The sequence below is a fragment of the Oncorhynchus kisutch genome, linkage group LG25 (genome assembly GCF_002021735.2).
Source record: "Oncorhynchus kisutch isolate 150728-3 linkage group LG25, Okis_V2, whole genome shotgun sequence".
Lineage (NCBI taxonomy): Eukaryota > Metazoa > Chordata > Actinopteri > Salmoniformes > Salmonidae > Oncorhynchus > Oncorhynchus kisutch.
In genome coordinates, this window is record NC_034198.2 from 17,269,123 (window position 1) to 17,293,880 (window position 24,758).

Consider the following 24,758-nt stretch of genomic DNA (forward strand, 5'->3'; position numbering starts at 1 on the left):
TGTTTGCAGACTTTTTTGTACAGCTTTGACAGAGCTACTGTATCTTTTTTGACATGCAAAGACCCAAATGGCATTCCATAGTATGCATGTCTTGACGCTATTACTGTGTAACTCCGGTAGGGCAACATCTGAAAAAAAGCGCACTTGGTAGTGTGTACTGGTGCTCGACCAGTCGGCAAAAGTCAACATCACCATGTTGACCATGTCAAGGGCAATGAATTCCATTATCTTGGCCTTTATGGATTTCAGCTTTGAGTTGTCTCGCTGAAATGTTCTTACTCTTTCAAATGACTGGTCGGCTTGTTGACTGCTCGATCCACACAGCAGACATTGTGGGCTAGCTTAGGAATGCTGTGTAGAGCAACATTTTACGTGACGTCATTGTTACGCACGCCTCTGTGAAGAGGGAACGCAACACCCTGTTACAACTCAACTCTCCGTGAAGCGAAAGAGGTATGGACTGTAGGTGCGAGTAAGGGTGACAAAAGGCAGAGAATTTACCGTTTTACTAGGAATTTATTCCTTCACACGGTAATATGGGGAAAAGGGGCTGGACGGAACCAAAGCAAAGAAAGTAAATATCAAAGCCCCATCTCCTATCTTACCTGCCTACCCACTACTTACCCAATTTAGCACCACCTGGTGCCCTAACCAAAATACAGGGGTTGGTCCGCCCAGGTCTTACCTAGTGTGCCTAGACAGTGAATACTACGGGTTATGTATGCCCGCGGGCCTCTTGCCTAAGCACTCCCTAGGTGCCTTCCCCTTCCACCCTGGGAACAAATGAAACAGAATATTAGACAATTTCACAAAGGACATCAAATAAGCTCTGACTGAGCAACAAACTCACACAGAACATACAACTGCTCCCAGCAACAACTAATACAGTACATACCAACATGCTATACCCCCTCAGCCATCAACCTCCTCTCTCAGCAATGATCTATATCACAATCACTCTCCCCTGAACAACAGAACACTGGCTTTTATAGCTTCAGTAGGCATTGGAAATTGGAGACAGCTGCGTCCTGACGAGGGGGCGGGGTCAGCTCTCCAATTAATCGTGGAGTCGACCAATCAGCTGCTGGGGGATTTCAGGATGGCATCTCCTGAAACACACTCAAATACACAAACTTCAACACAGAAACTGGGGAACATAACAGTCATTACGTCCTGTACCTACGTTATATAGGTATGCACGTCCGCTTTGACATTGGTTTTGCACGTCGGTGTTAAACTAGACATGTTCACAGATATATCGTGCATCCCTAAACAGGATAGATAATAAACGGTAGCAGCAGCTAATGTGATGAGTCAAAAGAGTTCATGCAAAAAGGGTCAATACAGATAGTCCAGGTAGCTACTGGTTAACTATTAAAATAACTATTTAGCAGGTTTATGGCTTGGGTGTTGAAGATGTTCAGGGTCCTGCTGGTTCCAGACTTGGTGCATTGGTACAGCATGCCATGCAGTAGCAGAGAGAACAGTATATGACTTTGGTGGCTGGAGTCTTAGACAATCTTTAGGACCTTCCCCTGACACTGCCTGGTATAGAGGTCCTGGATGGCAGGGAGCTCAGTCCTAGTGATATACCGGGTTGTAAGCACTACCCTCTGTACCGCTTTGCGGTTGGATGGAAAGCAGTTTCCTGTAGTCCACAACCTGCTCCTTTGTCTTGCTGACGTTGATGCACTTATTAATGAAGCCTGATGTGGTAAACTCCTCAATACCATCGGATCAATCCCGGAACATATTCCAGTCTGTGCTAGCGAAACAGTCCTGTAGCTTGTCATAGAAATGGATATTGTATTATGTCCTTGATAATGTCCTTGAAGGCTCTGGATCCGCCATACACACTGGCTGGTAGGTGGGGGACCAACACATGGTTTATCCAGGTGTTGTGGTTGTTCCTGCCCCAGATTCCATGAGTGAGCGAATGTGTTCACAAACTGTAGGGCCCTATGAAATCCGTTTTTATTTGTAAATATGTTTTTTTGCCTGATTCCGTTTTTCCGAATTCTGTTTTCTCAGGTTTTTTTGGTGGGGGGGGGGGGTTTCAATCTTGAAAACACACTTTTAAATAGAAAAACAAGTAAATTGGATGTTCAAGTCCACAACAATGTTTGAACCACATCATGAGACTCCATTTGAGGTCTGGAAAAAATCTAAGAAATGTTGGTTTTGGAGTGCAATTACCCTTTAATTCAGGTGTGCACGGACATGAATTTAAAACCTGAGCCCCACCCATGCCCGCGAGGTTCAGGCCCGACCCTATCCAAGCCCGATTGCTTCTGCCAAATTTAAGGACTGAATCTGCAGGAAACCACGGCAGGAACCCCCACACGTGTGTGTGTGAACACGTGCATACACACTCACTGGCCTGGTTCCAGTGGGCCCGTCTCATTCGTACTAGTCATTAGGGGTGTAACGATTCACCGATGCGGTCCCCGGCTCAAATGTTTAAGATATTAGTGCATATGTCCATGGGACCCCATACCTATCCAAATGTAGCATACATCGGTCAGGAAATCAATTTCAAACGTTATGAATCGCCGGGTTTGCCATTTTTTTGTTGCTGCTCAAATTACTTTCTACTTTCCGGAAATATCTCATATTTTGTGACTTCACATTTTGCATGCCGAACAACCCCAGACAATATCAGTAGCCTAGTCAAACTGCGGGCTGTGTGCAGCTTTGCGCGCTGACCAACGAGAGGTAGGCCTACTCCTGATCTGGTACATCTGCGTGTCACCTTCAGCATTTAAATGTTTCGTGAAATTGCTTGCTCAATATTAGGCTTTATTAGTAGAGTGACAACCAATGTAATTTGCTAGGTTATTTTTATCAAATACATAACAGCGTGCCGGAGACAACTCTCATCTGGCTGTACATGCTGATCGGGACTTGGCCTACATTGGATTTTTATAAACATTTTGGGGTTGTTTAGCATGAAGCAATCAGTGTATATATGGTCATTTTTACATATACAGGGTCAAGTTGATAATTTCGTAATGAGGACAGCAATCACTTTTGCTACTCCTACTGCATGGTCGAAGCTGGAGAAGAAGAGAAACTCACTCTCCTAGTCAGTCAACTTCCAAACGATCTAAACCATTCGATTATGAGATGAGATGCTCTCCTTTTGGTAGGCATTTTCATTATTAAACATGCAATGAACTACACAGAGGGAAAGTACACTGCATTCAGCACCACAGACAGGACTCCTGTTAACGGGTATGCACAAAAACACAAGGAGAGAGAGCTCAACATTACATTTAAACTACTCAATCAGTGTGAGGAGTGTTAGTGGAATGTGATTCACATTTAACAAACAAACAAACAAACAAAAAAATTCTTCACATTTTCAAACAGTCCATTTATATTTTCCAACGGGGCTATACATTTGGGTAAGTTTTTTTTTCTTTCTCGCCTGAGTAGGGTTGTTTCACTGCCAAAAATAAAACGAAACCATCTAGTGTACAGCGAAATTAATTTTTTAAATTTTACCTTTATTTTACTAGGCAAGTCAGTTAAGAACAAATTCTTATTTTCAATGACGGCCTAGGAACAGTGGGTTAACTGCCTGTTCAGGGGCAGAACGACAGATTTGTACCTTGTCAGCTCGGGGATTCGAACTTGCAACCTTTCGGTTACTAGTCCAACGCTCTAACCGCTAGGCTACCCTGCCGCCCCAACAATGTCAAATACATGTAGTCAAATAATTAATATCCAATCACATTAACCGTTACTCTCTCGCGGGAATTCCACTAACGGTCCGTATGTAGCCAAACGCAGCTGCTGCTCATGTTGGTATCTGTACAGATGGCACAAAAGCCATGATTTGATTTGATTTGATTTGACAGGGAGACATAGGCCAGTGGTAACGCACGTGCAAGCAGTTGCTCCTGATGCCACTTGGGCACACTGCAGTATCCACTGAGAGGCTGCTAAGGGAATGCCTGACAGCTTGAAATACATTTTTATAAACACTACAGTGAAAATGGTTAACTTAGCTAAAGCAAGGCCCCTGAACTCTCGTGTATTTTCTGCACTATGCAATGATATGGGCAGCCATGTAATGCTTTTACAACATACAGAAAGAAGTGCGCTGGTTATCAAGGGGCAAAGTATTGACATTTAAAAAAAAATTGAGACGAGCTTAAAGTTCTTACTGACCATAATTTTCACTTGTCTGACCGCTTGCATGATGACGAGTTTCTCACACGACTGGCCTACAGTGCCTTGCAAAAGTATTCATCCCCCTTGCCATTTTTCCTATTTTGGTGCATTTTAACCTAATAATTTAAATGTATTTTTATTTGGATTTCATGTAATGGACATACACAACATAGTCCAAACTGGTGAAGTGAAATGGGAAAAAAATTACTTAAAAAAACTGAAAAGTGGTACGTGCATATGTATTCACCCCCTTTGCTATGAAGCCCCTAAATAAGATCTGATGAAACCAATTACCTCCAGAAGTCACATAATTAGTTAAATAAATTCCAACTGTGTGCAATCTAAGTGTCACATGATCTCAGTATATATACACACACACCTATTCTGAAAGGGCACAGAGTCTGCAACACCACTAAGCAAGGGGCACCACCAAGGAAGCGGCACCATAAAGATCAAGGAGCTCTCCAAACAGGTCAGGGACAAAGTTGTGGAGAAGTACAGATCAGGGTTGGGTTATAAAAAAATCTGAAACTTTGAACATCCCATGGACCACCATTAAATCCATTATTAAAAAATTGAAAGAATATGGCACACCAGCAAACCTGCGAAGAGAGGGCCGCCCACCAAACTCACGGACCAGGCAAGGAGGGCATTAATCAGAGAGGCAACAAAGAGACCGAAGATAACCCTGAAGGAGCTGCAAAAGGTCCACAGCGGAGATTGGAGTATCTGTCCATAGGACCACTTTAAGACGTACACTCCACAGAGCTGGGCTTTATGGAGGAGTGGACAGGCATATGGAAGAAGGTTCTCTGGTCAGATGAGACTAAAATGGAGCTTTTTGGCATCAAAGAAAATGCTGTCTGGCTCAAACCCAACACTTCATCACCCCGAGAACACCATCCCTAAAGTGAAGCGTGGTGGGTGCAGCATCATGCTGTGGGGATGTTTTCATTGGCAGGGACTGGAATGAATGATGGATGGCGCTAAATACAGGGAAATTCTTGAGGGAAACCTGTTTCAGACTTTGAGTTTTGAGACTTGGATGGAGATTCACCTTCCAGCAGAACAATGACCCTAAGCATACTGCTAAAGCAACACTCAAGTGGTTTAAGGGGAAACATTTAAATATCTTGGAATTCCCTAGTCAAAGCCCAGACCTCAATCCAATTGAGAATCTGTGGTATGACTTAAATATTGCTGTACAACAGCGGAACCCATCCAACTTGAAAGAGCTGGAGCAGACATACCCCAAGAGACTTGCAGCTGTAATTGCAGCAAAAGGTGGCTCTACAAAGTATTGACTTTGGGGGGGGGGTGAATAGTTATGCACACTCAAGTTCAGTTTTTTTGTGTTCTGATTTGTTTCACAATAAAAAATATTTTGCATCTTCAAAGTGGTAGGCATGTTGTGTAAATCAAATGATACAACCCACCCCCCCAAAATCTGTTTTAATTCCAGGTTGTAAGGCAACAAAAAAATTTTTTTTCTTGCCTGAATGATCTGAATCTAGGATTACAGGGACTCTCTCTTGCAGAGCGCCAAATTCAAAAACAGAAATACTCACAATAAAAATTCATAAAACATACAAGTGTTATACATCGGCTTAAAGATGAACCTCTTGTTAATCCAACCACGGTGTCAGATTTCAAAAAGGCTTTACGGCGAAAGCATACCATGCGATTATCTGAGGACCGCGCCCAGCGCACAAAACAGTTACCAGCCAAGTAGATTAGTCACAAAAGTCAGAAATAGCAATAAAATGAATCATTTACCTTTGATGATCTTCGTATGGTTGCACTCCCAAGAGTCCCAGTTACATAATAAATGTTTGTTTTGTTCAAGAAAGTCCCTCTTGATATCCAAAAACCTCAGCTTTGTTGGCGCGTCTTGTTCAGTAATCCAATGGCTCAAATGCAGTCACAACAGGCAGACGAAAAATCCAAATACTATCAGTAAAGTTTGTAGAAACATGTTTATAATCAATCTTCAGGTTGTTTTTAGTCATAATAATCGATAATATTTCAACCGAACAATAGCTTCGTCAATATTAAAGAAAAACAAGAAATGCTCGCTCTTGGTCGCGTGCAGAAAACAGCTCTGGGGACTTCCCACTATCCACTGACTCAGAGTGGTCTTACTCCCTCATTTTTCAGAATACAAGCCTGAAACAATTTCTAAAGACTTGACATCTAGTGGAAGCCATAGGAACTGCAATCTAGGTCCAAACCATTGACAGCCTGTATAAGCAGGCAAGAGAAAAGCACTCACATAAAAAATATCTCACTTCCTGGATGGATTTTACTCAGGTTTTTGCCTGCCATATCAGTTCTGTTATACTCAGACATTATTTTAACAGTTTTGGAAACTTTAGAGTGTTTTCTATCCAAATCTACCAATTATATGCATATCCTAGCTTCTGGGCCTGAGAAACAGGCAGTTTACTTTGGACATGCTTTTCATCCGGAGGTGAAAATAGTGCCCCCTACCCTAGTGATATTAACAAGGACAACACACAGGTCTTTCAATCATTGTATGATTTTTTGTGTGCAAATGAACTCAAGCTTACGGACATTGTCAAATGTGATATATAGCAAAGCACCTGAGTGAGTTGAGTGCGCAATTACGCAGGTACTTTCCCGAATTGGATGACACGAACAACTGGATTCATTATCCCTTTCATGCCCTGCCTCCAGTCCACTTACCGATATCTGAACAAGAGAGCCTCATCAAAATTTCAGCAAGCAGTTCTGTGAAAATTTAATTTAAATCAGAAGCCACTGCCAGATTTCTGGAGTGGGCTGTACTCCGAGTGCCCTGCCTTGGCAAATCGAGCTGTTAAGACACTGATGCCCTTGCAAACACGTACCTATGTGAGAGTGGATTCTTCACTCTCACTAGCATGAAAACTAAATACAGGCACAGACTGTGTGTGGAAAATGATTTAACTTTGTTAAAGCAAGGCCCCTGAACTCTCGTGTATTTTCTGCGCTATGCAATGATATGGGCAGCGACCATGTAACGCTTTTACAACATACAGAAGTGTGCTGGTTATCAAGGGGCAAAGTATTGACTTTTTTTTATTTATTGAAAGATCAGCTTAAAGTTTTCTTTACTGACTATAATTTCCACTAGTCTGACCGCTTGCTGGATTAAGAGTTTCTCACACGACTGACCTGAGTGATGTTTTTTTTCTCACCTGAATGATCGAAATCTAGGATTACAGGGACTCCGCAACTATATTCAATGTGCAGGAGGCTATGATTAAGAAGTTGGAGCTCTTCTCTGTCTGCATTAACAAAGACAACACACAGGTCTTTCCATCATTGTATGATTTTTTTTGTGTGCAAATGAACTCGAGCTTACGGACAATATCAATGTCAAAAGCACCTGGGTGAGCTGGATGCCCAATTACGCTGGTACTTTCCCGAAACGGATGACACAAACAACTGGATTCATTATCCATTTCATGCCCTGCCTCCAGTTCACTTATTGAGATCTGAACAAGAGAACCTCATCGAAATTGCAGCAAGCGGTTCTGTGAAAATTGAATTGAATCAAAAGCCACTGGCAGATTTCTGGTACTTGCTGATCACACTGTTAAGACACTGATGCCCTTTGGAACCACGTACCTATGTGAGAGTGGATTCTCGGCCCTCACTAGCATGAAAGCTTAATACAGGCACAGACTGTGTGGAAAATGATTTAAGACTGAGACTCTCTCCAGTACAACCCAACATTGCAGAGTTATGAGCATCCTTTCAAGCACACCCTTCTTATTAAACTATAGTGAGTTATTCACAATTTTCGATGAACAAATAAGGTTTTATATGTAAGATGGTTAAATAAAGAGCAAAATTATTTATTATTATTATTTATGCCCTGGTCCTATAAGAGCTCTTTGTCACTTCCCACGTGCCGGGTTGTGACAAAAACTCACACTCATTCTTATGTTTAATAAATGTATCGTATAGTGTGTGTGTGTGGCAGGTATACAATGATGGCAAAAAAACAACATTTGAGAGTGCGCTGACCCTGGTGCTAGAGGGGGTACGCAGCTGGAGGTTGAATCTTTGAAGGGGTACGGCACTATAACAAGTTTGGGAACCACTGGACTAGAGCGGTGAAGTCAGGTATAGTTTCTGACATCAATATGCGCAGGATTGCTGAGAGGTGAGAGTCAGTAAGAGATGATCTGTGCCTTGACTTGTTATATTTCATCACTGAAAAGGTTTGTTCACGTATGTAGGTTGACCCAAACAGTACAAACATCTTCTGAGCATGACTCCTAATCTTTGGAAGGTTTTGTTTGTCGAGAGATGCATAGAACCTTGTCAGTGACATTGTTTTGAATAGTTCTCCAATCACTGCATCAGACTGAAGATCGATAAGCTCAAGTTGCAGGTCAGTGGGAGCGTTATCCACATTGAAGGAGAAAGGAGAGGAAACCAACAGCATGTCATTTTCCAACACTTTGAAATCCTGAAAACGACAGGAAAACTCCCCGTTCAAAGCACGCGGCAGCAACGTATACTTCTCCCCACTGGTCATCTGATAAGGAACAGACTAGTAGTGTCGGAAGGTGGGTGAGATTGTTGTCATCTGATAAGGAACAGACTAGTAGTGTCGGAAGGTGGGTGAGATTGTTGTCATCTGATAAGGAACAGACTAGTAGTGTCGGAAGGTGGGTGAGATTGTTGTCATCTGATAAGGAACAGACTAGTTGTGTCGGAAGGTGGGTGAGATTGTTGTCATCTGATAAGGAACAGACTAGTAGTGTCGGAAGGTGGGTGAGATTGTTGTCATCTGATAAGGAACAGATTAGTAGTGTCGGAAGGTGGGTGAGATTGTTGGCTTCTACTTGGCGGGTCAGGAGGAGTCATTTTCCATTGAAGGCTTTGACAAGGCTGTACATCTGATGTGCAAAAAGGCCCTTCCCTTGTAGTTTGGAATTCAGTTCATTCATGAGGGCCATGATGTCAACGGTGAAGGCAAAATCAGTCAACAATTATTTATCTTGCAGTTGAGGGAAATCCACATTTTCCTTTCATTTGCAAAAATTCAGCAATATCCGACTTCAGGTCCCACATCCTTTTAAGCACCTTCCCCAAACTCAGACATCTCACGTTTGCGTGGTAGGGGTGATTTGCATGACCCGATTCTGTCTCTTCCAACAGTGAGACAAATTGCCTGTGGTTTAAAGATTTTTCTCTTATGAAGTTTACTGCTTTAATGACTATCCACAACATGGCTCATTTTCAGAACAAATTTAAAGAGCACCTCCTGATGAATAATGCAATGCAGGTTTTAGCTCAGCTATTTGCTCTTGTATCCTTTTCAAATGGCCAACATTTTTTCCTGTCAAGTTTGGGCACCCATCAGTGGTCGCAGTGGATAACTTTTCAAAACTCAGTCCCAGCTTTGACACACACTTATTAACCTCCTCCAATAAATCTTTCCCTGTGATTGTGCTCTTCATTGACTGCACTGAAGCAAGCTCCTCTGTATTTTCAAAGTCTGGGAGTTATGCCTCGTAAGGATATCAACAACTGTGCATCACTGCTCTCATCCAGGGCCAAGAAGAAATAGGTGAAATCCTTTACCTTGTCTTTCAACTGTTGTTCCATATTCTCTGCGATGTCCTCAACACGCCGGGTCACTGTTCGTCTTGACAGGGCAAAGTATAGCTACGGAGTGAATTAAACATTCTTTATCGAATTCACCCTCAGCTTCTCTGCATGCTTTGTCTGGAAGTGTCGGGACAGCGATGCTCTCTTTGCACACTAAGCACACAGCTTTCCCTGATATCTCAATAAATAAATATTTTGATGTCCACTATTGCTGGAACACCCTACATTCATTGTCTATTTTCCTTTTCTTTGAAAAACTCATTTTTGCTCAATTTCTAGCTAGCTACTATTTGTAACTGTGATGTGTATGTCAGCCTGTCAGTCACTGTCTGTCCTCGTGCAGTTGTTATTTTATACGTGCCTTCAAAATAAATGTCCCACAAGCGGTGGGGAGTTAAATCATTACACAAAGGCGAGTATACATTGGACTTTTCATTTGAATAACAAATACGTTTTTTCAAAACTTACTATCGCAAATTCTTTATGTGATCTGAACATGATTCCGTGGGCCGTATTGAATCAGTCCGCATACGGCTCTCGGGCCGGCCTTTGAACATAATCAAACCAAATCGTTTCAAACTAAAACATATTGCATCGGAGCCCATCTATCAAATCGTCTTGAAAGAGAAAGATGCACGTCCCTACTAGTCATATTCCCATCCCATCAGCAAGTTGTAGAATGTTTACCCAGGAGAATGCTTATCTGGGCCTTTTCTCTCTCCGAAGATAGGCTGCGCCTAGCTATATCTCTTGACATGTCAGGCACACACAGGACAAACTAAATTCTCTGAAGGGATGGCTAGGACGGTATAGAATTGGGTAATAGACCTAGAGGTGTTGTGGTGCTGTACCGCCTCACAGTATGATGTTACTAGGGAGAGAACTAGCTGGGAGGAATACTGTGGTTTAGAACAAGTTTTGAGAGAGGAATTTGTGCAACACTGGTTAAACTTTGGTCCTCCTATCATGCACCCCTAAAATTTTACATTTTTGGTCTAGCCCTGCAAAAACACAAGCTGATTCAAATAATCAAGGGCTCTTTTCCTCTCCCCCGCTCTCTTTCTCCCACCATTCTCTCCTTTTCAGTTATTATTGAACCCAAATCCTCAACAAATACTGGAATGGCATCAAAGTTAACATCCCACCCCAAACTCGATTTAATGAGTCAGATGGGAAATACGTTATCAGAGAGCTTTTCTCCCTTGTGATTTTACTCTGCGTTTGAATTGTCTGAGACTAGTACGGCACAGCGACTGTCTGTGACCTAGAGAAAGGTCTCTTTTGAGAACAGTAAACGCATTAAAGTAAATTCTCAGTTTGAAATCATAAAAAGAGTGTGTGGGGGCCTCCCAAGTGGCGCAGCCGTCTAAGGCACTGCATCGCAGGGCTTGAGGCGTCACTTCAGACCCGGGTTCGATCCCAGGCTGTGTCACAGCCAGCCGTGACAGGGAGACCCATGAGGCGACGCACAATTGGCCCAGCGTTGTTTGTTTTAGGGGATGGTTTGGCAGGCTGGGATTTCCTTGTCCCATCTCGCTCTAGCGATTCCTTGTGGTGGGGCGGCCTGCAACTGACTTCGGTCGCCAGCTGGACGGTGTTTCCTCCGACACATTGGTGTGGCTGGCTTCCGGGTTAAGTGAGCAGTGTGTCAAGAAAGGTAATGTTTTGGACGACTCGTGGCTCTCGACCTTCGCCTCTCCCGAGTCCGTAGGGGAGTTGCAGCGATGGGACAAGACTGTAACTACCAATTGGGGAGAAAAAGGAGTAAAAAGTTTTAAAATAAATAGGAGTGTGTGTGTGTGCTCAGGTGAACCAAATACATACTCAGGGTCGTGTGTGTGCATGTGTACGTATTCGTTTGTTTGTAGTGTGTGTGTGAAGGCCTCTTCAGACTCTGAAAGGTTTTCCATCTAATTGACTGGAGCTAGATGATGTGGGTTTCCAAACTGTTTTTCTTGCTGACACGGGGGTGAGTGCAGAGACCCCCTCCACCTTTCTCCACATCACCCGTCTCCTTTTTCATTCATCCCTCTCTCGCTCCCTCACCCCATTTAATTTCACCATCTCTCCATTTCCTCTTCCTCTATCTACCTTACCTTCACACGTGGAGTAGATGACAGTCTGTTACCGGTGCATCCCAAATGGCTCTGGTCAAAAGTAGGTCACTACATAGAAAATAGGGTTTCCATTTAGTATGTAGCTGTGAGTCTCCTAACAGTTGCTCTCACCCCTCTCCTCAGCCTGGGAAGTCCTGTTAGGTGAAGTGTTGGCTGACCCATGGAAAGATGGATATGCCTTCTCCATCGCCCACCTCACTCCGCCACCGTCCCCAGACACAGGGCTATCTGCCCTCATGTCACCGTTTGTCCCCCACACTCACCTTGTCGGGGTGTCACCCTACGAGACAGGCTGGGAACCTAGGGGACACAGGGGCTGTGGGTGGAAGGTACTGGGGAGGTAGTGGGGGTACGTGGTGGAGGGCAGGTGGGGGTGTTGGGAAGGGACTTACAGGAGCCTAGGAAATATAGTTCTGGAAGGGGGGTATAGTTTATATGAAGAGTTACTGTGGTTACTGGGGTTGAAATACAAGATGGTAAAATGTCTTCTTTTTGACTCACGTAGACTTTTGTTATACAGTTTATAAACAGTGTTCCATACACCTAGTAACTGATTTATCGATAATTTGATTCATCAATCAATCCTTGATTCATACAGTGCATTCAGAAAGTATTCAGACCCCTTCACATTTTTCATATTTTGTTACGTTGCAACCTTATACAAATTATTTAAATTATTTTTCCTTAACAATCTACACATAATACCCCATAATGACAAAGCAAAAACTGGTTTTCATCAATGATCTCGCTGTACTTTGTTCAGTTCATCTCCCTCAATCCTGACTAGAATCCCAGCCCCAGCTGCTGAAATGCATCCCCACAGCATGATGCTACCGCCACCATGCTTCACCGTAGGGAGGGTGCCTGGTTTCCTCCAGACATGACGTTTGGCATTCAGGCCAAAGAGTTCAATCTTGTTTTCATCAGACCAGAGAATCTTGTTTCTCATGGACTGAGAGTCATTTAGGTGCATTTTGGCAAACTCCAAACGGCTGTCATGTGCCTTTTACTGAGGAGTGGCTTCCATCTGGCCACTCTACCATAAAGGCCTAATTGGTGAAGTGCAGAGATGGTTGTCCTTCTGGAAAGTTCTCCCATCCCTACAGGGGACTCTTGAGCTCTATCTGAGTGACCATTGTCACCTCCCTGACCAAGGCCTTTCTCCCCCGATTGCTCAGTGTGGCCAAACTTCTTCCATTTAAGAATAATGGAGGCCAACTTATATACACAAGTGTGTGTGCCTTTCCACATCATGTCCAGTCATTTGAATTGACCACAGGTGGACTCCATTCAAGTTGTAGAAACAGGATGCACCTAAACTCAATTTCGATATATATATACATTTGCTAAAAATTATGTTATTGTGTGTAGATTGATGAGGACAAATATGAATTTAATCCATTTTAGAATAAGGCTGCAACGTAACAAAATTTGGAAAAAGTCAAGGAGTCTGAATACTTTCCGAATGCCCAGTATCTTTCCTTTTGTCTCTCAGCGTGTCACCCATTGCTGGTTTCCTGGACGACTATGCGTATGTTATCTGTGGTCTGCTGGACCTGTACGAGGCCACGCTGCAGCCAGAGTGGCTCCGCTGGGGGGAGGAGCTACAGGACCGACAGGACCTCCTCTTCTGGGACGCAGAGGGAGGGGGCTACTACTGCAGCGACCCCACAGATCCCACCGTACTGCTGCGACTCAAACAGGGTGAGTTTCTTTCTCAATGATGTTGTGTAGAAAAGTAATGAAGAATGGCTCTTCGATATCAATTTTTCTGTGATTTATCAATACCCACTCAATATGTCATGTTTGCCAGGAGATGTTTTTCTGTCCTGGAGAAAAAAGTAAATGTTTGTAAGAGCGCCAGGTCTTATTTCTAAATGGCACAGCTCCAATCTCCAGTAATTGAACACACACAACTTTATTTTCGTAACATTTATGGACTTTTAAAATTTTTATTTATTTATTTTTAGAATTTCTTTTGGGGGGGGGGGGGGGGGGGGGTGTTACTTTTTAGCCTTTTTTTTCCCTCCCCAATTTCGTGATATCCAATTGGTAGTTACAGCCTTGTCCCATCGATTCAACTCCCGTACGGACTCGGGAGAGCCGAAGGTCGAGAGCCATGCGTCCTCCAAAACACGACCCTGCCAAACCGCACTGCTTCTCGACACACTTCTCTTTTAACCCGGAAGCCGGCTGCGCCAATGTGTCGGACGAAACACCGTACAACTGGCGTCGGAAGTCAACGTGCAGGCGCCCGCCCCGCCACAAGGATTTGCTAGAGAGTGATGGGACAAGGACATCCCAGCCGGCCAAACCCTCCCCTAACCTGGATGACGCTGGGCCAATTGTGCGCCACTTATAGCTTAAAATAGCATTTGAAAAAATTCAGGACATGAAAAAGTCCTGACTTTTCAAAAAAATTCTAGTTTTCCTACCTTGTCAGGACATTCGGTGAATTGTAAGGACATCGAGGTACTTAGGTAGGAAAACAAGTGCACATGCACACAAGCAGACAGACAGACAGGCTGACAATAGCACAAACACTTGCACAAACACACCACCTTGCCTCTTGGCTGATGCCATTGTGCAAATGGCTCTGACAACACATACCAAGGTAGAGAAAAAAAGTCAAATGGAAAGATAAGAAAGCTAAAAAGATGATAATTATTTTAGTTTTAGCCTGTTGACAGATTAAAACTGACTTGTGTTGGTGTGCCTGTGTGTGTGCGCGACTCCACATTTTAAATGCATGTGTGTCATGTGTGTGTGTGGTGCCTGTGTGTGTGATTAGACCAGACATGCAATGCCTTTTCTCATCTCTGAGGATTGACGGGGCCATTATGTTGCTCGCAATGTGTTGAATTCAGCTCCATTAGTGATGCTACACCTCTGTGTGTGTGTGTGTACGTGTGTGTGTGTGTGTGTTTCTGTCACAGGAAGATGGATTGCCCTACAGTCCAGTGCCACTGTGTATTTTACATTCCGACCCAAAGCTGTGTGTGTCTCACCCCGTTCCACCACTCTTTGCTGTATGTGTGTGTGTGTTTCATCTCAATCCACTGTTCCGTGTGGGTATGATTTCTGCCATGGGGCTCAGGGTGAGGAGAGATATGAAAAACGATTTAGTGAACCCTATGTGGTTATGCATGACTGTGTGCATAGGCCTCCTGCCTTGGGGATCACAGTAAATGTATACAATTATTTAGTGGACTATAGCCTCTCGCATGTGTGCGTGTGTGTGTGTGTGTGTGTTTGTCAGAAGCCATCTCCTATCTGTCTGTCTGAATCAAAAGCGGATGGCTTGTGTTAGTCATCACCCCCCCCCCCCCACACACACACACACACAGACAGACAGACATTCACGCACACTCATGTGTTGGTAGACTGCTAAGAGTTAGCTGTGTAGCGTGAGGTCAGAGGTCATGAGAAGTAAGGCTGGGAATTGCAAGGGACCACATGATACGGTATTATCACGAAACTGAGGTTGCCGACACGATATGTGTTGCGATTCTATACTGTGATTTTATTGCGATTCGAGAAAACGAGTTTTAATCAGTCATGGAAAGAAAAGTGCTGAAAACATTGGCTCCATATTTAAAAAGAAGCTAGAAAACAAGCTGGTGCTGGAATAGCAAACTACTGCAAAAATGATATTGCAATATTGTTGATACGATGTATCATAAAAAATATTATCCTGATATGTAACTATCAATAATTGTTTTTGTCCCCGCCCATCACTAATGAGAAGAGCAGCGCTGTGATCTCATTGGCCACCAAAAGGAGATAAACACCAATCACTTAACAGGACTGAGTCACGAGGTCACCTGTCAGTCATTTCAAGTCACATCTGACACACATTGATGCACATACATACGCACGCACACATACAGGCACGCTCAGGCATAATCAGAACAAACGTATGTAGAGGAACTTTTTCTCTTACTGCAGGAGTCACTTGTCAAAGATCTATTTCATTTGAAAAAGTTGAAGTTGGCTCTGAGTCTGAATACAAAACAGTACACACTTTTTGATCTTTCACCCAACATATGAAATGAGTGTCTTTTACGTCTCTCTGTTTCTCTCAGACCAGGATGGTGCAGAGCCCAGTGCGAACTCTGTGTCTGCCTTGAACCTACTGCGTCTGTCCCACTACACTGGTCGTAAGGACTGGTCACAGCGGTCACAACAGCTACTGGCTGCCTTCTCTGACCGGCTGACCAGAGTCCCCATAGCCCTGCCAGAGATGGTCAGGGGCCTGATGGCTAACCACTACACACTCAAACAGGTAACACAAACACACACGCACACCAACTCAAAAGTTGCATAGTTTGGAGTGGAACAAACTGAACTTTTATCATACGGCTGGATATTTGTGCTAAGAAAGGAGATGAAAAAACATTTAGGGAGAGAAAGAAAAGAAGGCAAGAACATTGGAAGTGTTCTGTCCATCATATTTCACCTGCGGAAGAGAAGTCACAGAGGGGGCGGAGATAACAAGCTGTGTGTGTGTGTGTGTGTGTATAAGTCAGATAGGGGGCTGATGATAACAAGCTAGGGATCAGACAAGGTTAGCCGAGCCCCGAACACACCTTCTCCTCTCTCGTTACTGCTACAACCACCACTCTGACCTCTAGCTCTTGCCTCTCTCTGGATCCTTCTCTCTTTTCTCTCTCTCTTTTTCTCTCTCTCTCTCTCTCTCTTCTAATCCTCTCTGTCCTATACCTCTTTATTGCTCGGTCGCTCAGTCTTTCTCTGTCTTAGTATATTTTCTTCATCATTCATTAATTCCTTCTCCCTTTAATGTTCTCCTTGAATGACCTTGAATAAGGGTTTCAAATTTGGGAAAATTAGACTCTCTAATTGTTTTATATTTTTTACATTTTGTCAGGAAATGCAGCTCCGTCTCAGGTTCTGCTGTTGTGCAGTGGTTGCACAGCCTTTCCTCTACAGGGAGCCAGGTTTTCCTGTGTCTATCCTTCTCAATGGCAAGGCTGTGCTCACTGAGCCTGTACTTTGTCAAGGTTTTTCTAAGGTTTTGATGGTAACCATGGTCAAATATTTAGCCACGGTTTACTGTCGATTTAAGGCCAGATAGCACTGCATTTTGCTTTGTGCTTGTGTTTGTGTTTCCCAATAAGCAATATAGTTTTTTTTTGGGGGGGGGGGTTTTGGTGTAATTTGGTTTATCCTGAACCTCTCTCCCTCTCTCTCTTCCCTCTCTCTCTTCTCTCTCTCTCTCTCTCTCTCTCTCTCTCTCTTCCCTCTCTCTCTTCCCCCTCTCTCTCTTCCTTCTCTCCTCCCTCTCTCTCTTTCCTCTCTCTCTCTCTCGCTCTCTCTCTCTCTCTCTCTCTTCCTTCTCTCCTCCCTCTCTCTCTCTCTCTCTCTCTCTCTCTCTCTCTCTCTCTCTCTCTCTCTCTTCCTTCTCTCTCTCTCTTCCTTCTCTCCTCCCTCTCTCTCTCTCTCTCCCCTCTCTCTCTCTCTCTCTCTCTCTCTCTCTCTCTCTCTCTTCCCTCCTCTCTAGATAGTAATCTGTGGTCAGAGGGATGCACCGGACACCTCCAGTCTGCTAGCAACAGTCAACTCTCTGTTCCTTCCACACAAGGTAAGAATTAAGGGCTAAATCCATTATTAGGCAGTTTTTAGCAGCAATCCACCAGTACAGTACATCCTGACCAACCTCTCTCTAAATTAGTTATTACTAGTTAGTTGTTACTTATTATAAACTGGGACGTTCAAGCCCTGGATGCTGATTGGCTGAAAGCTGTGGTATATCAGACAATATACCACAGGTATGACACAAAATAGCTTGTTTACTGTTCTAATTACAGTGGTAACCTGTTTAAATAGTAATAAGGCACCTTGGGGTTTTGTGGTATATGGACTGTATCCAAGCACTCCACGTTGTACAATATACACGTTATGTATATTTGCCATATACCACACCCTCTTGGGCTTTATTGCTTATTTAAATTATTTCTCAGTTATTTTGGAGTGACACATCCTCTTGTCCTTAAGTTTGTCTCATAATGAGTGTTACAGCAATCATACCAAAAGGTCAGGTTGTCAAATTCATCTCTCTCACACACACACACACTTTCATACTCTCACACGGTCTCAAACACACACACACACACACAGCAGGGCTGGTTGTGACAGTGCCTGGGGTGTTGGCTAACCTCGTGTTGTTTAAATGTCAGGCACAGAGGCCTCGCTGTATCGCAAGTCATTATTAAGGCCTAAATGAATCCTAATGAAACTACTGATTTAGAGGACGACCGATTTGAGTTTTTTTCACGTCCGATACCAATTTTTGGAGGTCAAAGAGACCGATATGTTGTGCCAATAATGAATAGAATTCAATTTGAACATTTTGAGACTTTTTCCCCAGAGACAACCATGTATGCAGTAACAAATACATTATACAACAATACAATCAATTTGACTTTGTCTTTAACAATTGAACTACATAACAACATAATGGTTATCATTTATTTGAATGGTCAATCTCTTCATAAACTGGGTAAATCAAGATGTAGCCTAGGCCTACTCACAATACAGGTGGATGCATCTTCAATAGGAGTGTGTTCATCCATTTTAGATATCGAGATATCGAGTTTTGGCTGATTCCAGTGGTCTTTGGGGCTGCAGATGACAATCTGTTTCCCTTTTCATTTGGGACCATTTAGGCCTACTGATCAACGACATTTTCATATAAGTAGTCTATTGTCTTCTTTTAGAAAAAATATGCGCTGTCTCCACTCGCGCAGCCAGACAGTTGGGCTTGGGCGGTTCGTCTCGGCAACGGAAAAACAATCAGCTTTGAAATTAGCACATTTTGCGTTATGGTTTGCTAACGCAAATAAAGTTCTAGAGTAACGTTAGTGAACTGATGTTAGCTTCAGAGCTACATGTACATTTACATGTACATTCTGTATTTATTTTATCTAATCAATTACATTTGTGTCGATTTAGCTCAAATAGGCCTATCACCTCATTTTTTTTTAAAGATGAGGCTAGTTGATTTGCAGCAAGCGCTGCTGTAAAGTAAAAATACTTTAAAGTAACACTTATTGGTATTTTATTTTACTATTTATATTTTGGACCTCTTTTACTTTTAATTCACTACATTCCCTAAGAAAATCTTGGTACTTTATACTCCATACATTTTCCTTGACACCCAAAAGTACTCGTTACATTTTGAATGCCTTGCAGGACAGGAAAATAGTCAAATTCATACACTTATCAACCGAACATCCCTGGTCATCCCTACTGCCTCTGATCTGGCGGAGTCACTAAACACACATGCTTCGTTTGTAAATGATATCTGAATGTTGGAGTGTGCCCGTGGCTTTCCGTAAAAAAAAATAATAATTAAGAAAAGAAAATGGTGCCGTCTGGCTTGCTTAATATAAGGAATTTGAATTGATTTCAACTTTTGATACTTAAGTATATTTTAAACCAAATACTTTTAGACTTTTACTCAAGAAGAATTTTACTGGGTGACTTACTTTTACTTGAGTCATTTTCTATTAAGGTATCTTTACTTTTACTCAAGTATGACAGTTGGGTACTTTTTCCACCCCTGTCAGCCAGCCACCATTAGGCTACTGTGTAGCTGTAGGCCTATTTCTAGTTGTTTCCTTGTGTGAATAGTTTTTTCAGCAACCCTCCTTTTGTAAAATGGATACTTCTGGATTTTGGCAATGAGGCCCTTTATTTTCTTCCCCAGATGTATCCCCCTTTAAATGTATCAATTGCCTATGACATAGCTTTATCATTTATATCCTGTGTTTGACTTGGGCAGGAGGTCACCGGAGCTGAGTAGCCAACCAGCACCTCAAATGTTCGACTGAGCTCATTGTCCTCATATAGAATATTAGCTCAAAAGTATTGTGGAGCTCTTGCCCATATAAACAGTAGCCTACCAGTCCCAAAAACGAATAGGCCTCCAGCACCTATTTCAGTCCTCCTATCTTTATTAATCTCATGTCATTATGAGTTTTATTCATTTCTTTGTTGTCTTTTCTTTTGTTCGCATGTGAGTATGTCGGGTTTCTCTGTCCTGTCAATGCTGAGGTGATCACGCCACCTCAGCACGGATATAGAAAAAGGCTAATTTGGGGATGTTCGATAGCTGAGTATTTCTTGTCTTAACACACCATCACCAATGAGCCAATCGTTCAGCCTGCCTCTTAGAACCACAGTCCTGCTCAGCGGCGGCAATCAGGAATTTTTCACTTGGCCATTGCACAGGGGTAGAGGGATGCAACACCGCAGGACCCGTGGGCTCCGACAGAGATCATTGCGGCACAGTCTGCGTTTTTCATTTTTCATGGCTACAAACCCAGGCACTTAATTAATGAAAATAGTAACCGTATATAGTTCTGTATAAAACTTAGCAAAACATTGATTTATTGTGTATGTGTATGTAGCCTACCCTACTATGTGAGAGAGATACATGGAACAATTCCAATGCCTGTAATGGCAAATAGAGAAACGTTTCATCTCCTTTCTTTGCCCGGCAAAAATGTCTGTATAAACACATGACATGTCATTTCTAGCCTATTACATTTTATATGACTGGAAACATCAGCAGAATCTTTTTAATGCTACAGAAAATACAGGGTATAGTCTACCACTGACAGTCCACGCACTGCCACTGACAGTCCACGCACTACTACTGACAGTTCACGCACTACCACTGACAGTCCACGCACTACCACTGACAGTCCACGCACTGCCACTGACAGTCCACGCACTACTACTGACAGTCCACGCACTACCACTGACAGTCCACGCACTACTACTGACAGTCCACGCACTACCACTGACAGTCCACGCACTGCCACTGACAGTCCACGCACTACTACTGACAGTCCACGCACTACCACTGACAGTCCACGTACTGCCACTGACAGTCCACGCACTACTACTGACAGTTCACGCACTGCCACTGACAGTCCACGCACTACTACTGACAGTCCACGCACTGCCACTGACAGTCCACGCACTACTACTGACGGTCCACGCACTGCCACTGACAGTCCACGCACAACCACTGACAGTCCACGCACTACCACTGACAGTCCACGCACTACCACTGACAGTCCACGCACTGCCACTGACAGTCCACGCACTGCCACTGACAGTCCACGCACTACCACTGACAGTCCACGCACTACCACTGACAGTCCACGCACTACCACTGACAGTCCACGCACTGCCACTGACAGTCCACGCACTACCACTGACAGTCCACGCACTACCACTGACAGTCCACGCACTGCCACTGACAGTCCACGCACTGCCACTGACAGTCCACGCACTACCACTGACAGTCCACGCACTGCCACTGACAGTCCACGCACTGCCACTGACAGTCCACGCACTACCACTGACAGTCCACGCACTACCACTGACAGTCCACGCACTACCACTGACAGTCCACGCACTACCACTGACAGTCCACGCACTACCACTGACAGTCCACGCACTGTCACTGACAGTCCACGCACTACCACTGACAGTCCACGCACTGCCACTGACAGTCCACGCACTACCACTGACAGTCCACGCACTACCACTGACAGTCCACACACTACCACTGACAGTCCACGCACTACCACTGACAGTCCACGCACTACCACTGACAGTCCACGCACTACCACTGACAGTCCACGCACTACCACTGACAGTCCACGCACTACCACTGACAGTCCACGCACTACCACTGACAGTCCACGCACTGTCACTGACAGTCCACGCACTACCACTGACAGTCCACGCACTACCACTGACAGTCCACGCACTACCACTGACAGTCCACGCACTACTACTGCCAGTCCACGCACTACCACTGACAGTCCACGCACTACCACTGACAGTCCACGCACTACCACTGACAGTCCACGCACTACCACTGACAGTCCACGCACTACCACTGACAGTCCACACACTACCACTGACAGTCCACGCACTGCCACTGACAGTCCACGCACTACCACTGACAGTCCACGCACTACCACTGACAGTCCACGCACTACCACTGATAGTCCACACACTACCACTGACAGTCCACGCACTGCCACTGACAGTCCACGCACTACCACGGACAGTCCACGCACTACCACTGACAGTCCACGCACTGCCACTGACAGTCCACGCACTACCACTGACAGTCCACGCACTACTACTGACAGTCCACGCACTACCACTGACAGTCCACGCACTACCACTGACAGTCCACGCACTACCACTGACAGTCCACGCACTGCCACCGACAGTCCACGCACTGCCACCGACAGTCCACGCACTACCACCGACAGTCCATGCACTACTACTGACAGTCCACGCACTTCCACGGACAGTCCACATATTACCACCGACAGTCCACGTACTGCCACCGACAGTCCACACACTGCCACTGACAGTCCACGCACTGCAACTGACAGTCCACGCACTACTACTGACAGTTCACTCACTACCACTGACAGTCCACGCACTGCCATTGACAGTCCACGCACTGCCACTGACAGTCCATGCACTGCCACTGCCAGTCCACGCACTACCACTGACAGTCCACGCACTGCCACTGACAGTTCACGCACTACCACTGACAGTCCACACACTACCACTGACAGTCCACACACTACCACTGACAGTCCACGCACTGCCACTGACAGTCCACACACTACCACTGACAGTCCACACACTACCACTGACAGTCCACGCACTACCACTGACAGTCCACGCACTGCCACTGACAGTCCACACACTACCACTGACAGTCCACACACTACCACTGACAGTCCACGCACTACCACTGACAGTCCACGCACTGCTACTGACAGTCCACGCACTACCACTGACAGTCCACACACTACCACTGACAGTCCACGCACTACCACTGACAGTCCACGCACTGCCACCGACAGGTCTGTGGGTTCGTTGTATGAATTAATGAAATTCTCTGCCTGTTTTTTTGCAATGCAGCAATGTATCCATTTATCCAGTGTGATGACATCATACCATAGCTTCACGTCGCTCTCACCTTTCAAACTTCCACGACAGTTCATTGCCAACACTGTCGCCTATTTTATATCTGTTCAGCAAACAAGTGGATCGATCGACGCTTCTCTCCTCGAAAAGTTCTAGGTTTCAAACTACAGGACCAGTCAAAGGTTTGGACACAACTATTCATTCAACAGTTTTTCTTTATTTTGACTATTTTCTGCATTGTAGAAATAATGGTGAAGACATAAACTATGAAATAACACATATGGAATCATGTAGTAACCAAGAAAGTGTTAAACAAATCAAAATAGATTTTATATTCTTTGCCTTGATGACAGCTTTGCACACTCTTGGCATTCTCTCAACCAGCTTCATGAGGTAGTCACCTGGAATGCATTTCAATTAACAGGTGTGCCATATTAATTTGTGGAATTTCTTTCCTCAATGCATTTGAGCCAACCCGTTGTGTTGTGACAAGGTAGGGGTGCTATACAGAAGATAGCCCTATTTGATAAAATACCACGTCCATATTATGGCAAGAACAGCTCAAATATGCAAAGAAAATGACAGTCCATCATTACTTTAAGACATAAGTCAGTCAATCTGTAAAATTTCAAGAACTTTGAACGTTTCTTTTAAGTGCACAATAAACATCAAGCGCTATGATGAAACTGGCTCTCATGAGGACCGCCACAGGAAAGGAAGACCCAGAGTTACCTCTTCTGCAGAGGATAAGTTCATTAGAGTTAACTGCACCTCAGATTGCAGCCCAAATAAATGCTTCACAGAGTTCAACTAATAGATACATCAACTGTTCAGAGGAGACTGCGTGAATCAGGCCTTCATGGTCGAATTGTTGCAAAGAAACCACTACTTGGTTTGCTTAGGCAAAGAAACACAAGCAATGGACATTTAGACCTCTGGAAATCGGTCCTTTGGTCTGATGAGTCCAAATTTGAGATTTTTGGTTCCAACCGCCGTGTCTTTGTGAGACGCAGAGTAGGTGAACGGATGATCTCCGCATGTGTGGTTCCCACCGTGAAGCATGGAGGAGGAGGTGTGATGTTGTGGGGGTGTATTTCTGGTGACACTGTCTGTGATTTATTTAGAATTCAAGGCACACTTAACCAGCATGGCTACCACAGCATTCTGCAGCGATACACCATCCCATCGGGTTTGCTCTTAGTAGGACTATCATTTGTTTTTCAACAGGACAATGACCCAGATCACACCTCCAGGCTGTGTAAAGGTTATTTGACCTAGAAGGAGAGTGATGGTGCTGCATCCGATGACCTGGCCTCCACAATTTCCCTGACCTCAACCCTACGTTCATTAGAACGTGCGTTGAAGATGTCGTTCCCATAGCAACGATTAAAACATTCCCTAACCAGAAACCGTGGATTGATGGCAGCATTCGCGTGAAACTGAAAGCGCAAACTACTGCTTTTAATCAGGGCAAGGTGACTGGTAACATGACCGAATACAAACAGTGCAGCTATTCCCTCCGCAAGGCTATCAAACAAGCTAAGCGTCAGTACAGAGACAAAGTAGAATCTCAATTCAACGGCTCATACACAAGAGGCATGTGGCAGGGTCTACAGTCAATCACGGACTACAAGAAGAAATCCAGCCCAGTCACGGACCAGGATGTCTTGCTCCCAGGCAGACTAAATAACTTTTTTGCCCGCTTTGAGGATAATACAGTGCCACTGACACGGCCTGCAACGAAAACATGCGGACTCTCCTTCACTGCAGCCGAGGTGAGTAAGACATTTAAACGTGTTAACCCTCGCAAGGCTGCAGGCCCAGACGGCATCC

General features: G+C 44.3%; 1 protein-coding gene across 1 annotated transcript in view; it reads left to right on the forward strand.

Annotated features, from left to right (window-relative positions):
* spata20 (spermatogenesis associated 20) overlaps positions 1-24,758 on the forward strand; it is a 68,060-nt gene that overhangs the window by 15,234 nt on the left and 28,068 nt on the right. The window contains exons 12-14 of the mRNA XM_020460470.2: positions 13,423-13,631; positions 16,013-16,212; positions 17,449-17,529. Coding sequence (XP_020316059.1) covers positions 13,423-13,631; positions 16,013-16,212; positions 17,449-17,529 — 490 coding nt within the window. The remainder of the gene's footprint in view (positions 1-13,422; positions 13,632-16,012; positions 16,213-17,448; positions 17,530-24,758) is intronic.